The sequence below is a fragment of the Rana temporaria genome, chromosome 6 (genome assembly GCF_905171775.1).
Source record: "Rana temporaria chromosome 6, aRanTem1.1, whole genome shotgun sequence".
NCBI classification, from domain to species: Eukaryota; Metazoa; Chordata; class Amphibia; order Anura; family Ranidae; genus Rana; species Rana temporaria.
Genome location: NC_053494.1, coordinates 55,401,716 through 55,423,655, shown reverse-complemented (window position 1 = coordinate 55,423,655; position 21,940 = coordinate 55,401,716). Strand labels below are relative to the sequence as shown.

The window sequence follows — 21,940 nt, the reverse complement described above, 5'->3', positions numbered from 1 at the left end:
GGCACTGATTTGTCACTTTTTTTTTTTCAAATCGCTCTTTGCTCCGTTTGCTCTCCCCTCCTCACACGCGATGTCTGTGTGAGGAGGGGAGAGTCGGCAATGAGAGATGATCTGTTTACATATGAGATCATCTCTCATTGGCCGCACAGATCGCGCTGTAAATAGCCGCTGTGATTGGCTATTTACCGCGATCTGTTTGGACACGGCCAGCACAGGAGTTCCCCGCTGCGCGCTCGGGGAATGCGGAAAGGGGCGGCCGTAGAGCTCTAGAGCCGCGCTGCGGCCGTACAAAGTCGTACGGCCGTCAGCTAGTGGTTAATGTAGAATTAGCAGTTATTGTATACTACATAACACACTGAATTTGCGGCACAACATGGTAGCGTGGCCGAGCGGTCTAAGGCGCTGGATTAAGGCTCCAGTCTCTTCGGGGGCGTGGGTTCAAATCCCACCGCTGCCACACTCGTTTTCTTCCTCTTCATTTCTTTTTATTTTTCTTTCCTTGACAACTAGCCAACAGCGCCCTCTGCTGATTGGTGGCCTTAGTGAGCGCTAAGCATTGTGGGTAACAGCAGCCGCTCCCACGTGTCTGCATTACAAGCAGTATGGCTGCTTCCTGAGAGCCGGAGAGGCCGCCGGTGACAGGAGCGGAGACTGACCGGGAGGACGGTGTGTCAGGTAGGTGCGGAGCGGTAAGGTGACCGGGGCGGTTATATACAGGCGGAGCTGAGACGGTCCGGTGTGTATCGGTGACACCACCTACCTGTAGCAGGCCTGACAGTCAGTTTCTATCAGACGTGACGGTTTCACCGGCAGTGTGCTCCCCTCCCCCCCGGTCTCTCAGTGTGGAATAGAAGGGACACAGGGCGCTCTGAGAACATCGGGCATGCTGGGACTTGTAGTCACAGAGATGGGGGAGGGGATAGACACCATGGAGACCTCAGGACACACACAGGCCGCACATAATGGACACCACACACTTTCCACCTACCAACAGCCATGTCCTATGAGGACCTACCTCACCTGTCACATGTGAAGTCCCTACATAGTTGTTGGTGGATGTGCAGGAGATTGTACAATCAGATTGTGATGTGTGCTGAGTGTAAGGTTACAGAAAATCTGGAAGCTGACCTTACACTGGCCCCCCCCCGGCCGTCGTCCCCCCCCCCCATTGTACCCCAGATTGCTGCAATTTCCCCCGCTGTCAGACATCGAAAAAACGTTTCACCGCTCTGGCGAGTTTCTCCTCTCCTCGCACTGCTCACTGTACAGGCTGGGCGACTTCTCATTGGTCAGTGACACACTTACCTATTCAGGGATCCAGCAATGTCCTCACCCGGGCCAGTTCTTCACCGGTCTTCAGGTCCCTGGCACCACCATATTAACGGTGGGTAGCTGGCTGGGACTGCTTGCCCCTTCATAGCATCTTCATCTAAATGGTCCCACAGACTCCTGGGACATGTCATGTGTCCCAGGAGGTTGGGGGGTCTTCCAGTCTTATTGTCAATGCAGTCGGAGGGGACGTGTCAAAACCAGGTATCTGCTTCCCAACACCCATATAATAAAATACAAGTATGGTGGAGGAGGGGGAGGAGAAAAAAAACTGAAACTTCCTTCCGTAATTTTTCGGTGAGGGTCCACTGTAAGGGTGGTTCATATCAGAACGCAGTGCAGGAAAAGCATGTTCTGTGCATATATCCCACATCATACATCAGGGATATGCAATTAGCGGACCTCCAGCTGTTGCAAAACTACAACTCCCATCATGCCTCTGCCTTTGGGTGTCATTCTTGTGGCTGTCAGAGTCTTGCTATGCCTCATGGGACTTGTAGTTCTGCAACAGCTGGAGGTCCGCTAATTGCATATCCCTGTCATACATGAATCCAGCTGCCATTAAATGTTATGGCTCCCCAAACATTAGTCTCTCCTGTAAGGCTACATTCAGGCTGAACGGCAGCCACCAGCAAGAATCGGTAGGTTTTTGGCAGTGGTTGTAAGCACTCCCTGTACACACTGTGTGCACACAGCTATGTCTGTTGGTGGTGGCTGTCAGATTTGGCTTGTGAACCTATTTTATTTGGCATTGCGTGAGTTAACAGGATGAGCTTAGCAGTCCTAGGATCCCTTGTTGCTGGGGGAGTAGGTGTGTCTGCCATTCATACAGCAAGTGATTGACAAGTACTGATCCTTTCCATACAGGTTCTTATTACTGTCAGTCAATACATTTGTGAACTAATTGAATATTTTTGCTTTGTTCTGTAGGAGATAAAACCATTCTACCTGGCACCCTGAAGAACGCAGGCTGTTGGTGTGTCTTCCATTAGTATGGAAAATGAAGATGACGATCCAATTATACAAGAGGTAGAGTCATTCAAAGGAACTCTTACGTTGGTGATTGTTTTCCATTCATTACTGCTTGTATGTTTAGGATGCTTTAATTTTCCATTAGGAAAATCTTTTATAATATGATCTCTGCTACACATAACATTTTAACCTCTTGACCACCGCCCCATGTCAAAAAGACGTCCTTTTTAAAGTTGAATATCTCGATAACGGCAGCAGCTGCTGCCACAACCGAGATATTCATCTTTTCAGGGGGCGGTGGTGTACACGATAACGGCGGTCTCCGCGGCGGATTCGCCGCGAGATCGCCGTTATCGGTGGCGGGAGAGGGGCCCCCCCCCCTCCCGCGCCCTCCGCCGCTTACCGGAGCCGTCGGTAGCGGCGGAGGGGATCGGATGTGTCCGGCAGCTGAGCGGGGACGGGACTGAAGGAGAAATCTCCTTCACCCGTCCTCATAGCTCTGCTGGGCGGAAGTGATGTCAAAACGTCAGTCCCGCCCAGCCTCTTAAAGAAACATTTTTTTTTTTTGTCATTTGAAAAAATGACTTTTTTTTTTTTTATTTTTTTTTTTTCATTTAAGTCTAATTATGAGATCTGAGGTCTTTTTGACCCCAGATCTCATATTTAAGAGGACCTGTCATGCTTTTTTCTATTACAAGGGATGTTTACATTCCTTGTAATAGGAATAAAAGTGATCAATTTTTTTTTTTATTTTTTTTTCAGTGTAAAAAATTAAAAAACTAAATACAAATAAATAAGAAAACCCCAAAAAAAATTTTTAAAGCGCCCCGTCCCGACGAGCTCGCGCGCAGAAGCATACGCGAGTAGCGCCCGCATATGAAAACGGTATTCAAACCACACAAGTGAGGTATCGCCGCGATCGTTAGAGTGAGAGCAATAATTCTAGCCCTAGACCTACTCTGCAACTCAAAAAATGCAACCTGTAGAATTTTTTAAACGTCGCCTATCGAGATTTTTAAGGGTAAAAGTTTGACGCCATGCCACGAGCGGGCGCAATTTTTAAGCGTGACATGTTGGGTATCATTTTACTCGGCGTAACATTATCTTTCATAATATATAAAAAAATTGGGCAAAATGTATTGTTGTCTTATTTTTTAATTCAAAAAAGTGATTTTTATCCAAAAAAAGTGCGCTTGTAAGACCGCTGCGCAAATACGGTGTGACAAAAAGTATTGCAATGACTGCCATTTTATTCCCTAGGATGTCTGCTAAAAAAAAATATATAATGTTTGGGGGTTCTGATTAATTTTCTAGCAAAAAAATTGTGATTTTCACATGAAGGAGAGAAGTGCCAGAATTTACCTGGTGGGCAAGTGGTTAATGACAAGGACGCATGGAAATTAGCTAATGTGAATGTATAAGGCCACTCGCATATTTCATACATTCATTTAAAGTGTAACCCTAGACATAACTATGGTTTTGGATAAAATGGGCAAGAATGAGACATTTGCAACCTAGGCAGGGCATGCCATTACTTTTTTTTACATGCATCCTAAAGTGCCACTGCCATAGTCTATAATTAACAGTTCACTAGGTGCCTTCCAGCACCTGTGGCCCACCCACATCTCTTACCTTGAGCCCTGGTTCACACTGGGCTGCGGGAGTGAAGCCGTGCAAGTTCAGCTGAACTCACACGGCTTCACTCCCGCTCGCAGTCCTGATTTCGGCCGCGATTTAAGAGACATCTGTGCAGGTTTCTGCACAGATGTCTATGTAAATCGCGGCCCAAAATCGCAAAAAGTAGTACAGGAACTACTTTTTGAAATCGGTGCAGCGCCGCAGATGCGGCGTCGCACCGATTAGGACGGTGTCATTGCCGGCAAATGCCACCGATTTGAGATGCGATTTCACATTTGAAATCGCATCTCAAATCGAAGCAAATTGTACCCAGTGTGAACCTGGGCTCACGCACTAGCTTTCTTCCCTTGTGCCAGCGATGGCAGCAAACTTCAGTTACTAAGAAGCCTAACTGCCTACCCTCCGCCTCCTCTCGAATTGCCAGCTGCAGCAGGCATGCCTGTAAAACCCCATGGGTTTTTGATAATGCGTGAATTGGTGCACTAGTGTTTTTTGGCACGCTGACTGTCTATTACTTGTAAAATTGACACTCGGTGTGGAATGTGTAGAAGCTGAAAGGATGGACAGCCGCACCTCCAATCAATGACTGAGCACTGATCGCAGTGCAAAACGCGTAGGCTGTATCCCACCCTTTGCTGTTATTTGTAGTGCATTTTCCATTCACTGTTTTTTTTTAAATAAAGACAACCCAAGGTTTTTTTTGGAGGTGCGGCTGTCTATCTTTTTAGCTTCTACATTTTGCCTTGTTCATTGTCTGCACTCCTGGCCTCCTGAGCAGCTACTGATTGTCCAGCATACCCACCTGGAGCGGTAATCTTTCTTTCCTCGGTGTGGAATGTGCTGACCCTGGGTTAGATCTGTGAGTTTTCTATTGCCATCATTGGACCCATGTGGGAGCCCTTGCTTCCTGTCTGTTATTGTCACCAGGACAGGAAGAAGGGGCAAATCTCCAAAACTTGTGGCTAGTTCCACTTTGCTACACATGCTGGTTAGGTGTTTTGGATGCATTGTGCAGCAGATTTGAACAGGAAAATGCAAGTCGGTAGACAAAAAAATATAGCATGTTGATATTTTGCTAACACACAAGAACAAGAATGGCATTTTTTTTATAAGTTTTTGCCAATTTGTACCATTGAATAACACAACGGTAATCTGATGGTACAATGACAATTCAATATTCATGTGTAGTCACACCTAAAGAGCCTGTGTGTGTCGATGTGCTTATGTCACTGACATCTATTTGGCATACTTCTGAGATCATTTAGGCTAGGTTCACATCACGATTTTTACATCCGATAATCGGACCGTTAAATCGGATGGAATCGTATATGACAAAATCGTATGTAAATTTTCCATCCGATTTTCACTAAAAAATCGGATCCTGATTTTAAATAATGTCTGTTTTTTTTTTTTTTCTTTTGTACAATTCTTGCAGTTTCTAGCTCGTTCCAGTGTCTAGTGCGCATGCGTAATAAAAAATCGGGTACGATTTATCGTATAAAAACGCACAGTCATCCAATTTATTGCGATTTAGATTGACCACAATATAAAAAAAATCGGACACGATTTTAATACGATTTCAAATCAGGACCAAAAATCGTGGTCAAACACGATTTTTGATGCGATTTTAAATCGTATCAAATCTGATGCGGATCAAATCGGATTGCACTTGGGGACCTACATTAATGAATGGAAGTGAATGGATACGTTTTGCCATACAGATTTGTACGATTTCAAACCTAAAATCGTGGTGTGAATGCACCCTTAGCATTCATTAGAGGTACATTCACATCAGTCCCTTACCTCCAGGTGCTTACAATCTAAGGTCCCTAATACACATTTTTATATGGTCAGGATCCAGTTAACCCAGAAACATGTGTTCGGAGTGTGGGAGGAAAAATTGGAACATGCAAACTCCAGGCAGGTAGTGTCATGGTTGGCATTTGAACCGATGACCCCGGTGCTGCTAGGTCACTTAGACACTGTACTTCCCAATTTGTTGATAGGTTTATTTGATCCGTATTTACCTTGCTTCAGACAGGTTTTGCATTCCTTTAGACTTATGGGAATACAGAACCTGCTTGAAGCAGACAAAAGCCCCTTGACACAGGCCCTTATTCAAAGTGATGTAGGTCCCCTCACATGTACCCAGCAGATGGTTATTTCAGGGCTGCTTGAGAACACCTACAAAGCGGCTATATTCAAAGCTATAGTTATATTGCTGTGGTTATAATTTGAGGTGTTGCCATGTCGTATGCTGAACTCTTCTAAACAGCCTGGCTCATTGGGAGTGCAAGAATACATTTCTTGTTTGGCGCACTTGGAGCGCAAATACTATATGGCACCACGAGTGCAACAAGCATTTTTGGTTGTTTTCTGAATGCAAGCAAAATCATGTGATTTTTGCACACGTTCAGGAGCTACACTGGTGTAAATGCAGGCTTGTGGTTATCCGCCATTTAGCATAATTATGCCTCAGTAGAGCTTTTCCAATTCCTTCATCAAAGTCGATGACCAATAACAAATAATTCACCAGGTGTAGCACCAATGGCTAGTAATGTACCTATTAATGTCATGTCGGTTTTCTCTTCTGGACTGTACATTGGCTGGCCTTCCTTTTGTGACGGAGACCCGACCCCTCTGCGTTATTTACCAGCACAGCCCACGTGGTCGCCTTCATTGTCACTAAACCATTCTCTACTTGAAACAATGCTGCTCATAGTCTCTCCAGTCTTCTGCAGCCAGTGTTTTGTCCCAGAGGAGCTAACCGCTTCTTTGCTGGGGCAGTCAGTGGCAGAGATCGCTCGTGACACACTTAACCACTTCCAGACCGCCGCAGAATGGCACGTACAGGCACATGGGCATACATGTACGTCCCTGCCTAGACGTGGGTCGGGGGTCCGATCGGGACCCCCCCCCCGCTACATGCGGCGGTCGGATTCACTTGGGGAGCGATCCGGGACGACGGCGCGGCTATTCGTTTATAGCCGCTCCCCGGAGCTGAAGAACGGGGAGAGCCGTATGTAAACACGGCTTCCCCGTGCTTCACTGTGGCGGCGGCATCGATCGAGTGGTCCCTTTTATAGGGAGACTCGATCGATGATGTCAGTCCTACAGCCACACCCCCCTACAGTTGTAAACACACACTAGGTGAACCCTAACTCCTACAGCGCCCCCTGTGGTTAACTCCCAAACTGCAACCTCTCATTTTCACAATAAACAATGCAATTTAAATGCATTTTTTGCTGTGAAAATGACAATGGTCCCAAAAATATGTCAAAATTGTCCGAAGTGTCCGCCATAATGTCGCAGTCACAAAAAAAAATCGCTGATCGCCGTCATTAGTAGTAAAAAAAAAAAATTAATAAAAATGCAATAAAAATATCCCCTATTGTGTAAACGCTATAAATTTTGCGCAAACCAACCGATAAAACGCTTATTGGTTTTTTTTTTTTTTTTTTTACCAAAAATATGTAGAAGAATACGTATTGGCCTAAACTGAGGAAAAAATGTTTTTTTATATATATTTTTGGGGGATATTTATTATAGCAAAAAGTAAAAAATATTAAATTTTTTTTTTTAAATTGTCGCTCTATTTTTGTTTATAGCGCAAAAAATAAAAACCGCAGAGGTGATCAAATACCACCAAAAGAAAGCTCTATTTGAGGGGAAAAAAGGACGCCAATTTTGTTTGGGAGCCACGTCGCTCGACCGCGCAATTGTCTGTTAAAGTGACGCAGTGCCGAATTGTAAAAACCCCTTGGGTCATTTAGCAGCATATTGGTCCGGTCCTTAAGTGGTTAATAAAACTGCATTGATAGCAAAAATAAAAAGCTAACTAAAGTCAGAGAGCTGAGTCGTGTCTAGTGAGCAGCGCTATCCTAATCCCATTAATGACTGGGACACATTAGCCATTTCAGAGGGGACAGTAGGCTTGTAGTAGTCTCAGGTGACATGTTGGCCTGTCTTGATTTTTTTATCCCCGTACTCACAGTGCAATCCTACATTGAAGATTCCGTCTCCCCGCGGGGAATGGGCGTTCCTATCCAGACGGAGGATGATTGACGGCCGTCACGCTCCCCGAAGACAGCCGGGGTAGGTCTCGGCTCTTCACGGCGCTATACGGCGCCTGTGCACAGACTATGCGCAGGCGCCGTGAAGAGCCAAGCCTATTTCGGCTATTTCCGGAGAAGCGTGACGTGCCAGAGCCGGCCGTCAATCATCCTCCGTCTGGATAGGAACGCCCATTCCCCGCTGGGAGTCGGAATCTTCAAAGTAGGATTGCACTGTGAGTACAGGGATAAAAAAATCAAGACGGGCATACCGTAGCTCGCACTACTATGCCCCATTTTATGCTAGAAGAAAAAATGTTTTGTTTTGTTTATAGGGTGAACCCCTGCTTTAATAGTTTTCTTCTTAAAGTGGTTGGTTGTAAACCCTTGCATATACCCAATGAAGTGACTGGCCTCGGGTGATACAGAGATAACACAGATCCTATTACAATAAGTTGTACCTGTTTATCTGCGGCATCACCCCTCCATAATTTATGTATCTTGTCTGAGCTTTCAGAAAGCAGGGGTTTGACCTAAGGTTACACTCTGCATAGCTCAGTGAAGAGAACTCTGATTGCTGATTGGAGAAGGAACACACACACCCCTTCATGCCACACAGGACCAGAGCTGAGGTTGTCAATCACAGGCCTTGTGCTGAAGCTGCCATTAAAACATTTTTTCTTTTGGTGTCAGGAAAACTTGTCAGAAGTGACTGATGCTGATGGCAGAGGAACAAGACAGCAGACGGAGATTACACTTGGTGTTCTGGATTGAATATACACTATAGAGGAATATGCTTTGTTCATATTTTATGTCTGAGCTTTACACCCACTTAAAGTACATGCAATTTCACCTCTTTCAACTGACAGAGCATATATGACATAGATCATAAACTGTTGGTACATGAATGTAAGATTGCATGGATTGAGGGTGCTCATGCCACTTTGATTTTCATTTATGCTTTTTGCTGAAGCAGTCCTCCCAACACAATGCCTTTCTTCTAACTGATGCACTTCTTTTTTTCAGATTGATCTTTTCCTGGCTAAGAGTTTGGCAGAGAAGCTGTACTTATTCCAGGTATTGTGGTTAAATTGTCCTTTAAATTCTGGAGACAGTCAGATTAAAGTTTGTTACTTCTGTCTCAGGAAAGCTGGTTGGGATCCTAAATTCACACTATATGCGGTGACAGATGTTTTACTGCAGGAAACCATTGTTTCCTATGTGTTCCATTCACACTGCAATGCAACCTAGCTGCTGCGTTCTGTTGCAGCGAACCAGGCAGAATCGCGCTGTTGCTACCCGACTTTGCAGTGAATTAAACATTACGTTTTGTACACTTCAAATAAAGCTCTTACCAAAAAAAAGAAAAAAAAGGGAGCCGTATGGTGTGCTGAATTGCGCACCACACTGAACCCTAATGTAGACGGCAAAGCAGGGTGACGATGCAATGAATCCCTCCTGCCACCCTGTGCTGCAGTGTGAATTGGCCCTAAATGTTCCACATTTTGATATCTGGTAATTGCAGCGGACACGTTTATGAGAGAGATAATGTTCATGAAATACAGTTTCTAATCAATTTGCCCATCCCCCATGCATGGAGGAATCTCCACTGCCTGCTATTGTACTCAGGCAACCACAGCACCGGTAGCTGCCTGAATCCCCAAACAGTGACTACATCTGATTTCATGCAGTCTCTGCTAGGGGAATGATTTTTCCCTCTGGCTCAGTCTGTGTTTAAATTGACTTTTGTTGAGCTGAGTGTGACTCATGGGGCCACCTATGGCTCAGATTTTAGCTGATTCAGCAGGAATCGTTCAGTGTTGGATTGCTGACAGATAAGCTTGTGGACTAACAAAATTATAAAATAAATCTAAAACTTTTCAACACCATTTTACTAGCAGGCGCTCATTTATCATGATACATAAGTCTGAATTACAAGTTATTAAAAAAAAATGCTGCTTATTTCTATGTTATGCTGAATTGTAGTATACATTTTGAACACTGCAAGGGTTAAAGCACTTTAACCACTTAAAGCGGGAGTTCACCCTAAAAATTTTTTTTAAGATAAGATTAGATTCATGCTCATTTTGTCAAGGGGAATCGGCTAGTTTTTTTAATCTAATCTTAAAAATTGTTATTTCCGGGTGAACCTCCACTTTAAGGACCGCCTAACGCCGATATACGTCGGCAGAATGGCATGGCTGGGCACAATCACGTACCTGTACGTGATTGTATAATGCCCAGCCGTAGGTGGCAGGCCCGCGACCCGTTCCGGAGCTCCGTGGCCGTGGGACTCGCGGACCCGATCACCGCTGAAGTCCCGCGATCGGTCCCTGGAGCTGAAGAACGGGGAGAGTTGTGTGTAAACACGGCTTCCCCCGTTCTTCACTGTGGCGCTGTCATCGATCGTGTGTTCCCTTTTTATAGGGAAACACAATCGATGACGTCACACCTACAGCCACACCTCCTACAGTAAGAAACACAAATGAGGTCACACATAACCCCTTCAGCGCCCCCTTGTGGTTAACTCCCAAACGGCAATTGTCATTTTCACAGTAAACGATGCATTTTTAATGCATTTTTTGCTGTAAAAATGACAATGGTCCCAAAAATGTGTCAAAATTGTCCGAAGTGTCCGCCAGTCGCAGTCACGAAAAAAATCGCTGATCGCCGCCATTAGTAGAAAAAAAAAATATATTTTATTGCACTTTCTCAAATAAGTTAATGCTAAATTGGAGGGTGTACTGCGATCACATAATCAGTTCCTGTGTTGTACTAGGAAACCATACATGTGCGTACAATCTGTGCATTCAACAACCAAGGAAGTTGCAACCACTGCAATACCCTTAAAGTGGATGTAAACCAGATTCATGACATTTGAGCTGGGCACATATATCTGCAGTGTTTCCTTATCTTTCTTCAAAGCACTAAGTCCTGTGGCTTTCTCCTGCTCTGTTCTTCTCTTATCAGCATGGTAACTTAAAGGGTTTGTAAAGGTAATTCCCCCCCCCCCCCCCTAAATGGCTTCCTTTTACCTTAGTGCAGTCCTCCTTCACTTACCTCATCTTTCCATTTTGCTTTTAAATTTCCTTATTTCTTCTGAGAAATCCTCACTTCCTGTTCTTCTGTCTGTAACTACACATCGTAATGAGAGGCTTTCTCCCTGGTGTGGAGAAAGCCTCTTGAGGGGGAAGGGTGCGAGCAGGCAAGTCAGGACACTCTCTACTTTGCAGATAGAGAAAGGAGCCGTGTGTTAGTGGGCGTCCTGACACTCCTGCTCGCCCCCTCAAGAGGCTTTCTCCACACCAGGGAGAAAGCCTCTCATTACGATGTGTAGTTACAGACAGAAGAACAGGAAGTGAGGATTTCTCAGAAGAAATAAGGACATTTAAAAGCAAAATGGAAGGATGAGGTAAGTGAAGGAGGACTGCACTTAGGTAAAGGAAGCTATTTAGGGATTTTTTTTTTTTTTACCTTTACAACCCCTTTAAGGCCAGTTCTCCAACATGTGATAAAACCAGCCTGAATTTTCTGTCGGGGTGGGTGCTATAAATAGTATCGCAGCAAGCATTTTTGGAACATCTTGACTGGCTACAGGTTAAAATTTAAAAATAATACAGCTTATGTAGCAGTAATAATGTACATTTATATCTAGTTTAGGCAAATCTGTAATTTATTCTTCTTTACTTTAGTACCCAGTCCGGCCTGCATCGATGACCTATGATGGCGTGCCACACCTGGCAGCAAGAATAAAGCCAAAGCAACAGAAGGTAGGACATATCTGATCTGTGAATTTATTACTTGATACGTCCTGCGGATTACTGCGTGTGTGCAAAGCCTTGTTAAGTATGTAATGTGCTGTATAAAAAGTGGCTGCAAGTAACATAAAATATAACGATTTCTTGTACATCACTTTCTAGGTGGAGATGGATATGGCTATTAACGCGATGAGTCCTAATTATTGCCGCAGTAAAGGAGAACAGATTGCCCTAAACGTTGATGGTACTAGCAATGATGAGACCAGTACCTATTCCTCGTAAGTTTTCAGCTGCCTTATAGTTTCCTATCTGCAGGTTTCATTGCAGTAGTGTGTTTTTTTTTTATTTATTTTTTTCCTATTTTTGTGCTGTTTGAACCCAAAAGCTCTGTAATGTAAAACTGTTTCAGCAAACCAATAAAAATTATTAAAAAAAGGATAGAACAAAGGCAATTGTGGTGCAGTCATCTCAATGGATAGGCAAAATACAGCGATAAAGATAGGCTTTTAAATAATTTTTGTACACCATAATTTGGTTATGAGGGAAACGAGTAACTGCAATATTAAAGGGGGAAGTAAATAAAATTCAGTTTAGGGTCGTGAGATAATGGATCTATGTATCTCATTACCCTCAATTAGATAGGCAGTTTTAAGTTAGATAATTTGTTTTTTCACTCCTCCACACAAACAAGGTGGATGAAGGAACCTGGGACAGCCACACACATTTCAAAATGTAGGTGGTCCCTGCTGAACCAGCTGAATTTTGAGCTGTCTATGGCCAGCTTTAGTCCCTGTGTTCTGCAAGTTGTTAACCCTAAGATGTTAAACTTCATTTGTGTATTTTGTCTGTTATGAGTTTTTTATATTATGGCGTCCTAATGTGTATGTGTTTTTTTTTTTTTTTGTTTAACCTAGGAAACTTATGGACAAACAGACATTCTCATCCATACAAGCTGCAAGTAACTCAAATCGCTATGCAGCTGCATTCTATAGAAAAGGTATATTATTGTCATACTTAATCTTTTTTTATAGTTGCACTCTTCCAGCTTGGGGACGGCCCTCCTTAAGCCCAGTTATAGTTAAACAGATATGCGGGTATTGCATTATCAAACCTACATTACTCTTTCTATATAGTGCAGCTCTATTTGAGAGCACATGCTAATAGATGTGGCTGTTACCTAAAAGCCGCTCGGTTGTTCTGCCGGAGAAGCAGGAGGGGACAAACCCCCCGCCGCTCTGACCAGGCCTTCCGTCCCACTGGGAGACGCGATCTGCCGCCTTCAGTGTCTTGTCCCAGACTGGAACAAAGCCGTAAACGGCTTTGATCCAGTCTCTGCAATGTAAACACGTAAGCGGCTTCATGCCGTCACTTCCGAGTTACTCGGCTGCCAATGGCGCCGGATTTTAAAAAATACACAGTATTCAGAATCGCCGTTTTTGGCAATCTGAATACTTTGAAGTGCAAATGAGGGATCGGGGGACTTTTAGACCCCTGATCCCTCCATAAAGAGTACCTGTCAACACCTATTACTGTCACAAGGGATGTTTACATTCCTTGTGACAGCAATAAAAGTGATAAAAAAAAAACAATTGAATATTATAAAAATAAATAAAATAAGATTTTTTTTTTTTTTAAAGCGCCCCCTCCCCACGAGCTTGCGCAACAAAGAAAACGCATATGTAAGTCGTGCCCGCATATGTAAACTGTGTTCAAGTCACACATGTGAGGGATCATCGGAGCGAGAGCAATAATTCTAGCACTACACCTCCTCTGTAACTCTAACCTGGTAACCGTAAAATCATTGGCTCCAGCTTTCTCTGACTACGTTGTAGACTTCATTACTTTTTGAAGGGTCTGGGGTCTATGAGACCCCAGATCCTTTCTTTGCACTTAAAAGCATTCAAAACGCTGACAATTTTTTATTTTTTTTTAATTTGGCGCCCTTAAGTCTTTAGTAAACTCGCTTCTGGGTTACTAGGTCTGAGACACGATCAAAGCTGATTCCAGCTTCATTCGGGTCTCTAGTGGGAAGACGTCACCTCCTGCTCCCTGGGATAACAGCTGAGTGGCTTTTAGCCACATCAGTTGTGATCCCAAGAAAGCCAACCACCAGCTCTAAAAAATGGTATTGAGTTGATGCGTGCAGCTGCATGCATCACCGCGGTACAACCACTTGAAGCCGAGGCTGCATATTTGCATACAGTCGGCTTGAATGGTAAAACAAGGGCCTGGTCATGAAGGGGGTAAAGCCTTCCAGAGGTCAAGTGGTTAAAAGCCTAGAATTATGACATATGACTAGCACCAGTCAATTTTTGGAACCGCATTTTCTTTGCGATGGGTAAATATTTCAGCTCTTATAATAATCTCTATCCATCCCAATAGGAGTGATAACATTGTAAGTATAGCTCCACATTCAGGGTTTGATGGAAAACATGTTACAATAATGGAATAAGCTTATTTTTTCTTGCTAGATTACATCTGTGTTTCTCTATGCAGGTGAAATTCACCTAACGCCTTTGTATGGGATTCTTCAATTACGTCCCAGTTTTACATATCTGGATAAAGCAGACACCAAATTCAAAGAGCGAGAAGCTGCAAATGATGGTACGCTTTATTATGTGTTTCACGCTTAGGATTTTCTTAAATATATGGAAATCTGAAGTCTGCCATAAATAAAACGCTCCTATCTTGTATGATTTCCCCTGGATTCATGGGACTTTGCTTTCCATGGTATCCAAATCTAGCATTCTTATTGAACCTCATATTATTTTTGTCTTCAGCTGGAGATTCCTCACAAGATGAAGGTGAGGAGGACGTAAAGCAAGTTACTGTAAGTCTGGCATAGTGTTGGTCTTGTTGGTATTGGTCTCGTTTTTCACTATTAATGCTTCATCTTATTGGTCTGACTTGCTAAGCGTTCTGGTCACCATTAAGTTTACATACAGCACATCATTGTTAAATTTACTACGCAATTTTTTTCGTGACTGTGACATTATGGCGGACACATCGAACACTTTTGACACATTTTTGGGACCATTGTAATTTTCACATCGAAAAGTGCTATACAAATGTACTGATTACTGTGAAAATGGCAGTGAAGGGGTTAACCACTAGGGGGCGCTAAGGGGTTAAGTGTGCCCTAAGGGAGTGATTCTTACTGTAGGGGGAGCGTGGCTGTAGGTGTGACGTCACTATAACAGGGAACATACGATCAGTGACACTGCCACACAGAAGAACGGGGAAGGTGTGTTTACACACACCTCTCCCCGTTCTTCAGCTCCTGTGACCGATTGCGGGACACCGGCGGCGATCGGGTCCCTCGGTCACGGAACTTCGGACCAGGTCGCGAGTGCGACCCACGGCTGGGCTCTTAAAGGCGACGTACAGGTACATGCCTGTGCCATTCTGCCGACATATATCGGCGTTAGGTGGTCATTAAGTGGTTAAACCCTAGTTGCTTGCCTGTAACACTGTTCCAAATGGCTTCATTAATATTGGGAGAATTGGAACTGTGGTGTAGCAAGTGGAGTCAGGTTCCTGATCGTCATACTTGTTTGGGGTTGGTGACTCAAAGGTTATTGAAGTCATTGCAGCATTTAAACAGCCAGGCAGTTTGCATTGGATTTCTATTAGTACATATTTTGAAAGGAGGGCAGTGTAACTTGGCACTGGAAAACTCTTTGAGCGCCAATTCGCACTGATTTGCGCTAAAATGCATGTTAATTTCCATCCATTTTAGTCGCGTTTTTACACGCCGCTGATGACTGTTGACATACATTTTGATGTCTGTTCATATGGTGTAAATAGGACACATTGGAAATAGTTTTTTCGGATGTCCTTCTGTTGAGCTGCGTTTTACACCTGTACTTAAAGCGGGAGTTCACCCATTTAAAAAAAAAAAAAAAATCTCCCCTTAGCTTCCTGCTCGTTCGGTCTAGGGGAATCGGCTATTTATATTAAAATAGGTGCAGTACTTACCCGTTTTCGAGCTGCATCTTCTTCCGTCGCTTCCGGGTATGGGTCTTCGGGAGCCGGCGTTCCTTCTTGAGTGACAGCCTTCCGAGAGGCTTCCGACGGTCGCATCCATCGCGTCACTCGTAGCCGAAAGAAGCCGAACGTCGGTGCGGCTCTATACTGCGCCTGCGCACCGACGTTCGGCTTCTTTCGGAAAATCGTGACGCGATGGATGCGACCGTCGGAAGCCTCTCGGAAACCTGTCAATCAAGAAGGACCGCCCATTCCCGAAGCCCATACCCGGAAGCGACGGAGAGGATGCGTCTCGTAAACGGGTAAGTACTGCACATATTTTTAAATAAATTGCCGATTCCCCTAGTAATAACGAGCAGGAAGCGAAGGGGGAAAAGTGCCCTCTAAGGGTGAACCCCCGCTTTAAATGCAGATCAGTGCACTGGTGTGAATTGGCTCTGAATGGAACTAGTGCTCCGATCCTTGGTTATTAATGATCACTTGAGGGATCCAAGACGATATTGGTACCTTTGACTTGAATAGCTTAACCCAGCCTTTTTCACCCATTCAAAATGTCCTCTCACAACTATAACATTTTGATTTTTTTCATTGCTTTCTGTCTTGGTGACATTGATCACCAGAACAAATGAAATCTTCCCATCAGACAGATGTAAACAAAAATGACCGGTTTTATCTACTTATTCACTTTAAGCAAATAGGTGTTCCTCCATAGGCCAAGTCTTTTCCACCCTTCTTAGTCTCACCCCAACTGCAATAGGAGAATATTTTCGAATATTCTTTTTGCTTTCTCAATAGTATCACAATTCTGAAAGAATTGAACCTGTTGTTGCTTTGGCAGGTGCACAGACCTTAAAAAATGTAGTCAGTGTGAGACATAAACTGCTGGAAGGTATGCACAAATTAATATATTGATTTCTTTTTATTCTTTTTTAAGATAAAAAAATATATATACACACATACATACCTTCTCTTCTTTATTTTCATGACTATGAAAATTGTAGATTCACACTGAAGGCATCAAAACTATGAATTGCCACATATGGAATTATACATAACAAAAAAGTGTGAAACAACTGAAAATATATTTCATATTCTAGGTTCTTCCACCTTTTGCAGCAGACACATCTCTAGAACTGGTAAGAGGAGACTGTGTGAATCAGGCCTTCATGGTAGAATATCTGCTAGGAAACCACTGCTAAAGAAAGGCAACAAGCAGAAGAGACTTGTTTGGGCTAAAGAACACAAGGAATGGACATTAGACCAGTGGAAATCTGTGCTTTGGTCTGATGAGTCCAAACTTGAGATCTTTGGTTCCAACCCCTGTGTCTTTGTGCGACGCAGAAAAGGTGAACGGATGGACTCTACATGCCTGGTTCCCACCGTGAAGCATGGAGGAGGAGGTGTGATGGTGTGGGGGTGCTTTGCTGGTGACACTGTTGGGGATTTATTCAAAATTGAAGGCATACTGAACCAGCATGGCTACCACAACATCTTGCAGCGGCATGCTATTCCATCCGGTTTGCGTTTAGTTGGACCATCATTTATTTTTCAACAGGACAATGACCCCAAACACACCTCCAGGCTGTGTAAGGGCTATTTGACCAAGAAGGAGAGTGATGGGGTGCTGCGCCAGGTGACTACCTCTTGAAGCTCATCAAGAGAATGCCAAGAGTGTGCCAAGCAGTAATCAAAGCAAAAGGTGACTACTTTGAAGAACCTAGAATATGAAATATATTTTCAGTTGTTTCACACTTTTTTGTTATGTATAATTCCACATGTGTCAATTCATAGTTTTGAAGCCTTCAGTGTGAATCTACAATTTTCATAGTCATGAAAATAAAGTGTTTGCATCGGACTGGGTTTGCAATCCCATATAGGTTTATGGGAATGCAAAACTGCTTGAAGCAGGGTTAGGAGGTTAACTGCAGATCAAATTATCCCAATCGAGTGAACATTATTAGTTATGTGACTAAAGTTCCTACTCTGGTTTATCAGGGTAGATTGGATGATTCTTAGAAAAATGGAATTGGAAGTGGTAAAGCAGGTTTGCAGTGTTGTCAGTCAAATTTAGGAATACTCATGGGTGTTTGGTTGTTAATAATCCCCCCCCACTCATCATTCTGATTCTGGTATTCTTGTGCACCGATCCTAGAATGAATGAATGAAAACTTATATAGCGCAACACATGCGAACTTAATCGCGCTTGTTGTTCCTGTCTCCTTTGGTATCAAGAGATGAGTTAGGGTTCAGTATACCTTATACCTGTTTACCCTATGTGTCAGAGCTGCCACTCATCCTACCTACCTTCTTCAAGTGGACCCCAGGTTTCATACCCTTGTTTTTTGTTTGTTTTTTTCTCCAGTATTGGGGGTCACCTTCTCTTTGCTTTGAGATATGTTGTGGGGTTCTCACAACTGTTTTCTTTTGTCCTTCTTTTGTTGAATTTCAAGGATTATGAGTATTAGGCTGAGCCTTCTTTTGTTAAACAGCAGGTCTTCTCTTTTGAATTTTGTGTTTTGTCAAAAAGTTCCTTCTGGGTAACCATTTTCCTGGGGTTTGGGCCAAGTACGTTTTCCTGCTAACAACCACTACATATTATTTGCTCTAGTTTCCTCCCATTTTGGGTAGTTTTATATTTTTTCCACCTGTTTTGGTGGATTGTTGGTTGGTCCTCCTGCCTCTTGTGGGTGTGAGGCCCTTTGGTGCTTAAGGGAAAAGCTCCCCTTGACAGTGATTCTTTGTCTTGGTCTCGAGCACCAAGTTGATCCACTGGCCTTCCCTTTGGTCATGACAATTCTCTCTTGCAAGGGCTTCACCTCATCTAGATTAGACACGGCATTGATCTTAAGATACCTCTAATGCAGATGGTTTCCAGATTCTTTTGGGCTTGTCAATGGCTGTTTCACACCCCTTGATTTGACTGTTGTTGGACATCCTGACTTTTTGAATACAATGTAGAAAATTTTGATTTTGTATTTACTGTAAAGAAAAAAATAAGTAAAATAAGCGATACGGGTACCACCTCTCAGGCATGCTGGGTAGAGGAAAGGTTAAATGGAGCTGGTTTACAACTTTTTCTGTTTGCCAGCATCCAAATCTTCTGAAGCCAGGAGTATAAAAGCCTGGTGCACATCATTAGTTCATGGGGAAGAAAAAACTGTCAGCTGATAGGGAGTTGGTCGGTTGCTGGTTTTCCAGCATGCTCATCCGACATTAGATGGCCAGACCGACATACACACGTGCCGAATATCGGGCATTTTTTTATTTTTTTTTAACCAGCAAATGTCTCCCAACATTCGACTCGTGTACCCGGCTTAAGTCTTGACTTGCTGAATTGCTTTGTCCCTAAATGGTCTTGAAGTTCGAAGAACTAAAATGCATTGACCTTTTAATGCTTGTTTTACAAAGTAGGTCTGATTTAGCTTGTAAAATTGTGATCTATTTTTACACTTAGGTGCGGTTTTCACGTCCTGAGACTGAGCAGGCCAAACAGAGAAGGGCACAGACCTATGAGTTCTTGCAGAAAAAACAGGCTGAAGAATCCTGGGTGCATCTACATTACTGTGGGGTCAAGGTAGGTCAAGCCCTTTCAGTATATGCAAAGTGAGCTGTTGTTGGGCAGTTTTTCAGTCTTGCCAAGAGGGCAGATTTAATTGCTATGAGATCGTAAAATCATCAAGGTTGTGATAAAAAAATAAACCAATCAAAAAGCCCTTACTGTAAACCGGGGATTCAGTGAGATGTGAACATATTGCATATCATCTCTGAAACAGAGAAAGTGTTCTGGTATGAAAATGACTCATAGAAAACTATTCCTATGCCTATGCCTGCATTTATCCATGAGGAAAAAACACGAGTAACTGCACACCGTGTAAAAAAGCGCCAAATCCCAGTGATCTCTGATCTCCATGTGGTTCAGGTAGATCTCCAGCTCTCAAAGGTTTGCTACCCCTGCTGTAAATCATGCATAGCACAGGAAAAGCCTTTCCAAAACAACGTATTCACAGATTTTTCCTCCCACCTATCCCCAAAAAAAGAGGCTTATTCCTCATTTTAGGACAGCGGGCAGAATTATGCAAATCGTTCATTACGCTGGTGTATAATGCAAATACAACCAAATGTATTATAAGGCTCCTTATTCCAAACTGCATACAGCTGTTTCTGGCTATTTCTTCATAAACGGTGCAGTGTCTGGAAGCCAAGGCATCTATGGAGCAGGACTTTGGATCCACCAAGACAGTATAGGTATATAGGTTACAATGAGAAGGGATTAAAGCAATCCAAAAGCCCCCACTATAAACCGTGCATAACACAGTAAAGCCTTCCTAAAACGGAAAATATTCCCATGTCTCATTCCGTCAGAGCCAGCAAAAAATCAAGTTACACTGATTAACATGAAAAACAAGATTTAGTTGCACACATTTGCAAAAGTGTGGAAGCCACACTTCTTCACCAGGGCCTTGTGTGAAACGTGTTCCCCCTAACCCTTATCTAGGAGAACCTCCATTATGGAGCATATATAGCATTGAATACGTTTAAGAGCGTTGTGCCTGGGGGTAGCCCATTCCTCTTTAAAGGCTCAAGGGTACACCAGAAACCAAAGCGCAGCTTAAGAGACCTAGTGTGTCCCCACACCAGTTCCAGCAAACTAAACAAAATGACAAATGCTCCAATCAATTTGTAACTAGCTTTTAGTAAGATGTACATGAAAGACCTTTAACAAAACACACAATACAAACATTTCCCAGCACACTTACCAGCTACCCAGCAAAAAAAAAAAAAAAAACTACATTGGTTGTTCACATTTGGAAATTGAGGTTTAAGTCACACTGCCTCCTAAGGCCCCTCTGTGAAGTGTGTTTCCCAACTGATCTATGAGAGCTTCCATCTTGGAGCATATATAGCAATGAATACAATTGAGGGCCATCCTAGCATAGGATAGAGGCTAGTCTCAGGTTTTAGCATATGTCAAACAATCATGCTGTATATCTTCTATCAGTCACAGTAACGGCTATGGTTTACCTATATAGCATCACAAGACATGTCTTTATTTCCTCTATCTTTTATGCCAAAAAACACCAAAATTAGAGCAATGACAGTTATGCTCTCTAGTGTCAGTGTTAAACTCCCCCATGTATTCCCCCCCCCCCCCCCCCCCCACTTTTCTGTGTACAAATTGTAGTACAGGAATAAGGGATGCTGCTGGCAAGGACACTGCCTACAGCATCTCCATCCATCCAAAAAACAGCCTACATTGTGCCCAGCAGACCCCTTCACCTTGCTGCCTCTGCTGCATAGATTTTTGTGGAGCCCTTTGATAACATCCCAGACTTAAAGAAAAGGATATTCGCACTGCTTGGTAATGCTTTTTATAGGGGGATGTTTTGGGATGTACATACAGTTAGGTCAATATATATTTGGACACAGACCCAATTAAATTTTTTTCAGGTATTTGCCAAAACATATTCAAACTTTAGTTCTATAATGGATATGGGGCTGAAGGCGCACACTCAGGTTTAATTTGAGGATATGTACATCCAAATCGGAAGAAGTCTTTAGGAATTGCAGCTCTTAAGAATAGCCACCCCCCTTTTTCAAGAAACCAAAAGTAATCAGACAATTGCATCAAAAGCGGTTTCATGGTCAGGTCCGGGCTACTCCTTCATTATTTTTTTCATCAATTAAGCAGGTAAAAGGTCTGGAGTTCATTCTAATGGCCCGTACACATGATCTGAATATCATACGAAAACTGTCATCCGAGGAAGAATTGTATGATAATCGGATCGTTGGTACAGAGCTTTCGAGAGCCATTCACGACAATTCATCCGATTTTTATTTATTATTCGATCGGACAAGCACAAACATTTTCCTCATACAATACCAGATTGTATGATTTTCGTTTAGTCAGTACAGTTGTCGTCCGAAAATACAATACAAATACACTACAACACATGACATTACTTGCGGGTTTTTTTTCTGTCGTTTCGAGAATTTTCATGACTTTAGTAACCGATTCAATTTCTACTGGCAACTATTTAGCGAAAAAAGTTAGACGATCTGTCATTCTAAAGGCAGAAAGACCCACAAACAAAGAACAGAAGACAGCTGCCATAAGAGCCAGGTAAAGCACCAGATAGGAGGAAACTCAGTCTTTGGTCATTTCCATGGGTTCCAGACTTCATGCAGTCATTGCCAGTAAAGGAT

At 43.2% G+C, this 21,940-nt stretch overlaps 1 protein-coding gene and 1 non-coding gene across 3 annotated transcripts in view; both read left to right on the top strand.

Annotated features, from left to right (window-relative positions):
* The first annotated feature begins 375 nt into the window (after positions 1-375).
* TRNAL-AAG lies at positions 376-457 on the top strand. The gene has a single exon. It is a non-coding gene; the product is annotated as a tRNA-Leu (tRNA).
* Positions 458-551: 94 nt separating this feature from the next.
* POLR3E (RNA polymerase III subunit E) overlaps positions 552-21,940 on the top strand; it is an 84,803-nt gene continuing 63,414 nt past the window's right edge. The window contains exons 1-9 of one of the 2 annotated variants that reach the window (XM_040356831.1): positions 552-675; positions 2,260-2,358; positions 9,018-9,068; positions 11,684-11,761; positions 11,912-12,027; positions 12,664-12,746; positions 14,246-14,353; positions 14,530-14,579; positions 19,191-19,310. In XM_040356831.1, coding sequence (XP_040212765.1) covers positions 2,323-2,358; positions 9,018-9,068; positions 11,684-11,761; positions 11,912-12,027; positions 12,664-12,746; positions 14,246-14,353; positions 14,530-14,579; positions 19,191-19,310 — 642 coding nt within the window. In that variant the 5' untranslated portion in view covers positions 552-675; positions 2,260-2,322. Of the gene's footprint in view, positions 676-2,259; positions 2,359-9,017; positions 9,069-11,683; positions 11,762-11,911; positions 12,028-12,663; positions 12,747-14,245; positions 14,354-14,529; positions 14,580-19,190; positions 19,311-21,940 lie in introns of those variants that run through there. The other variant, XM_040356833.1, reaches the window with a different exon arrangement.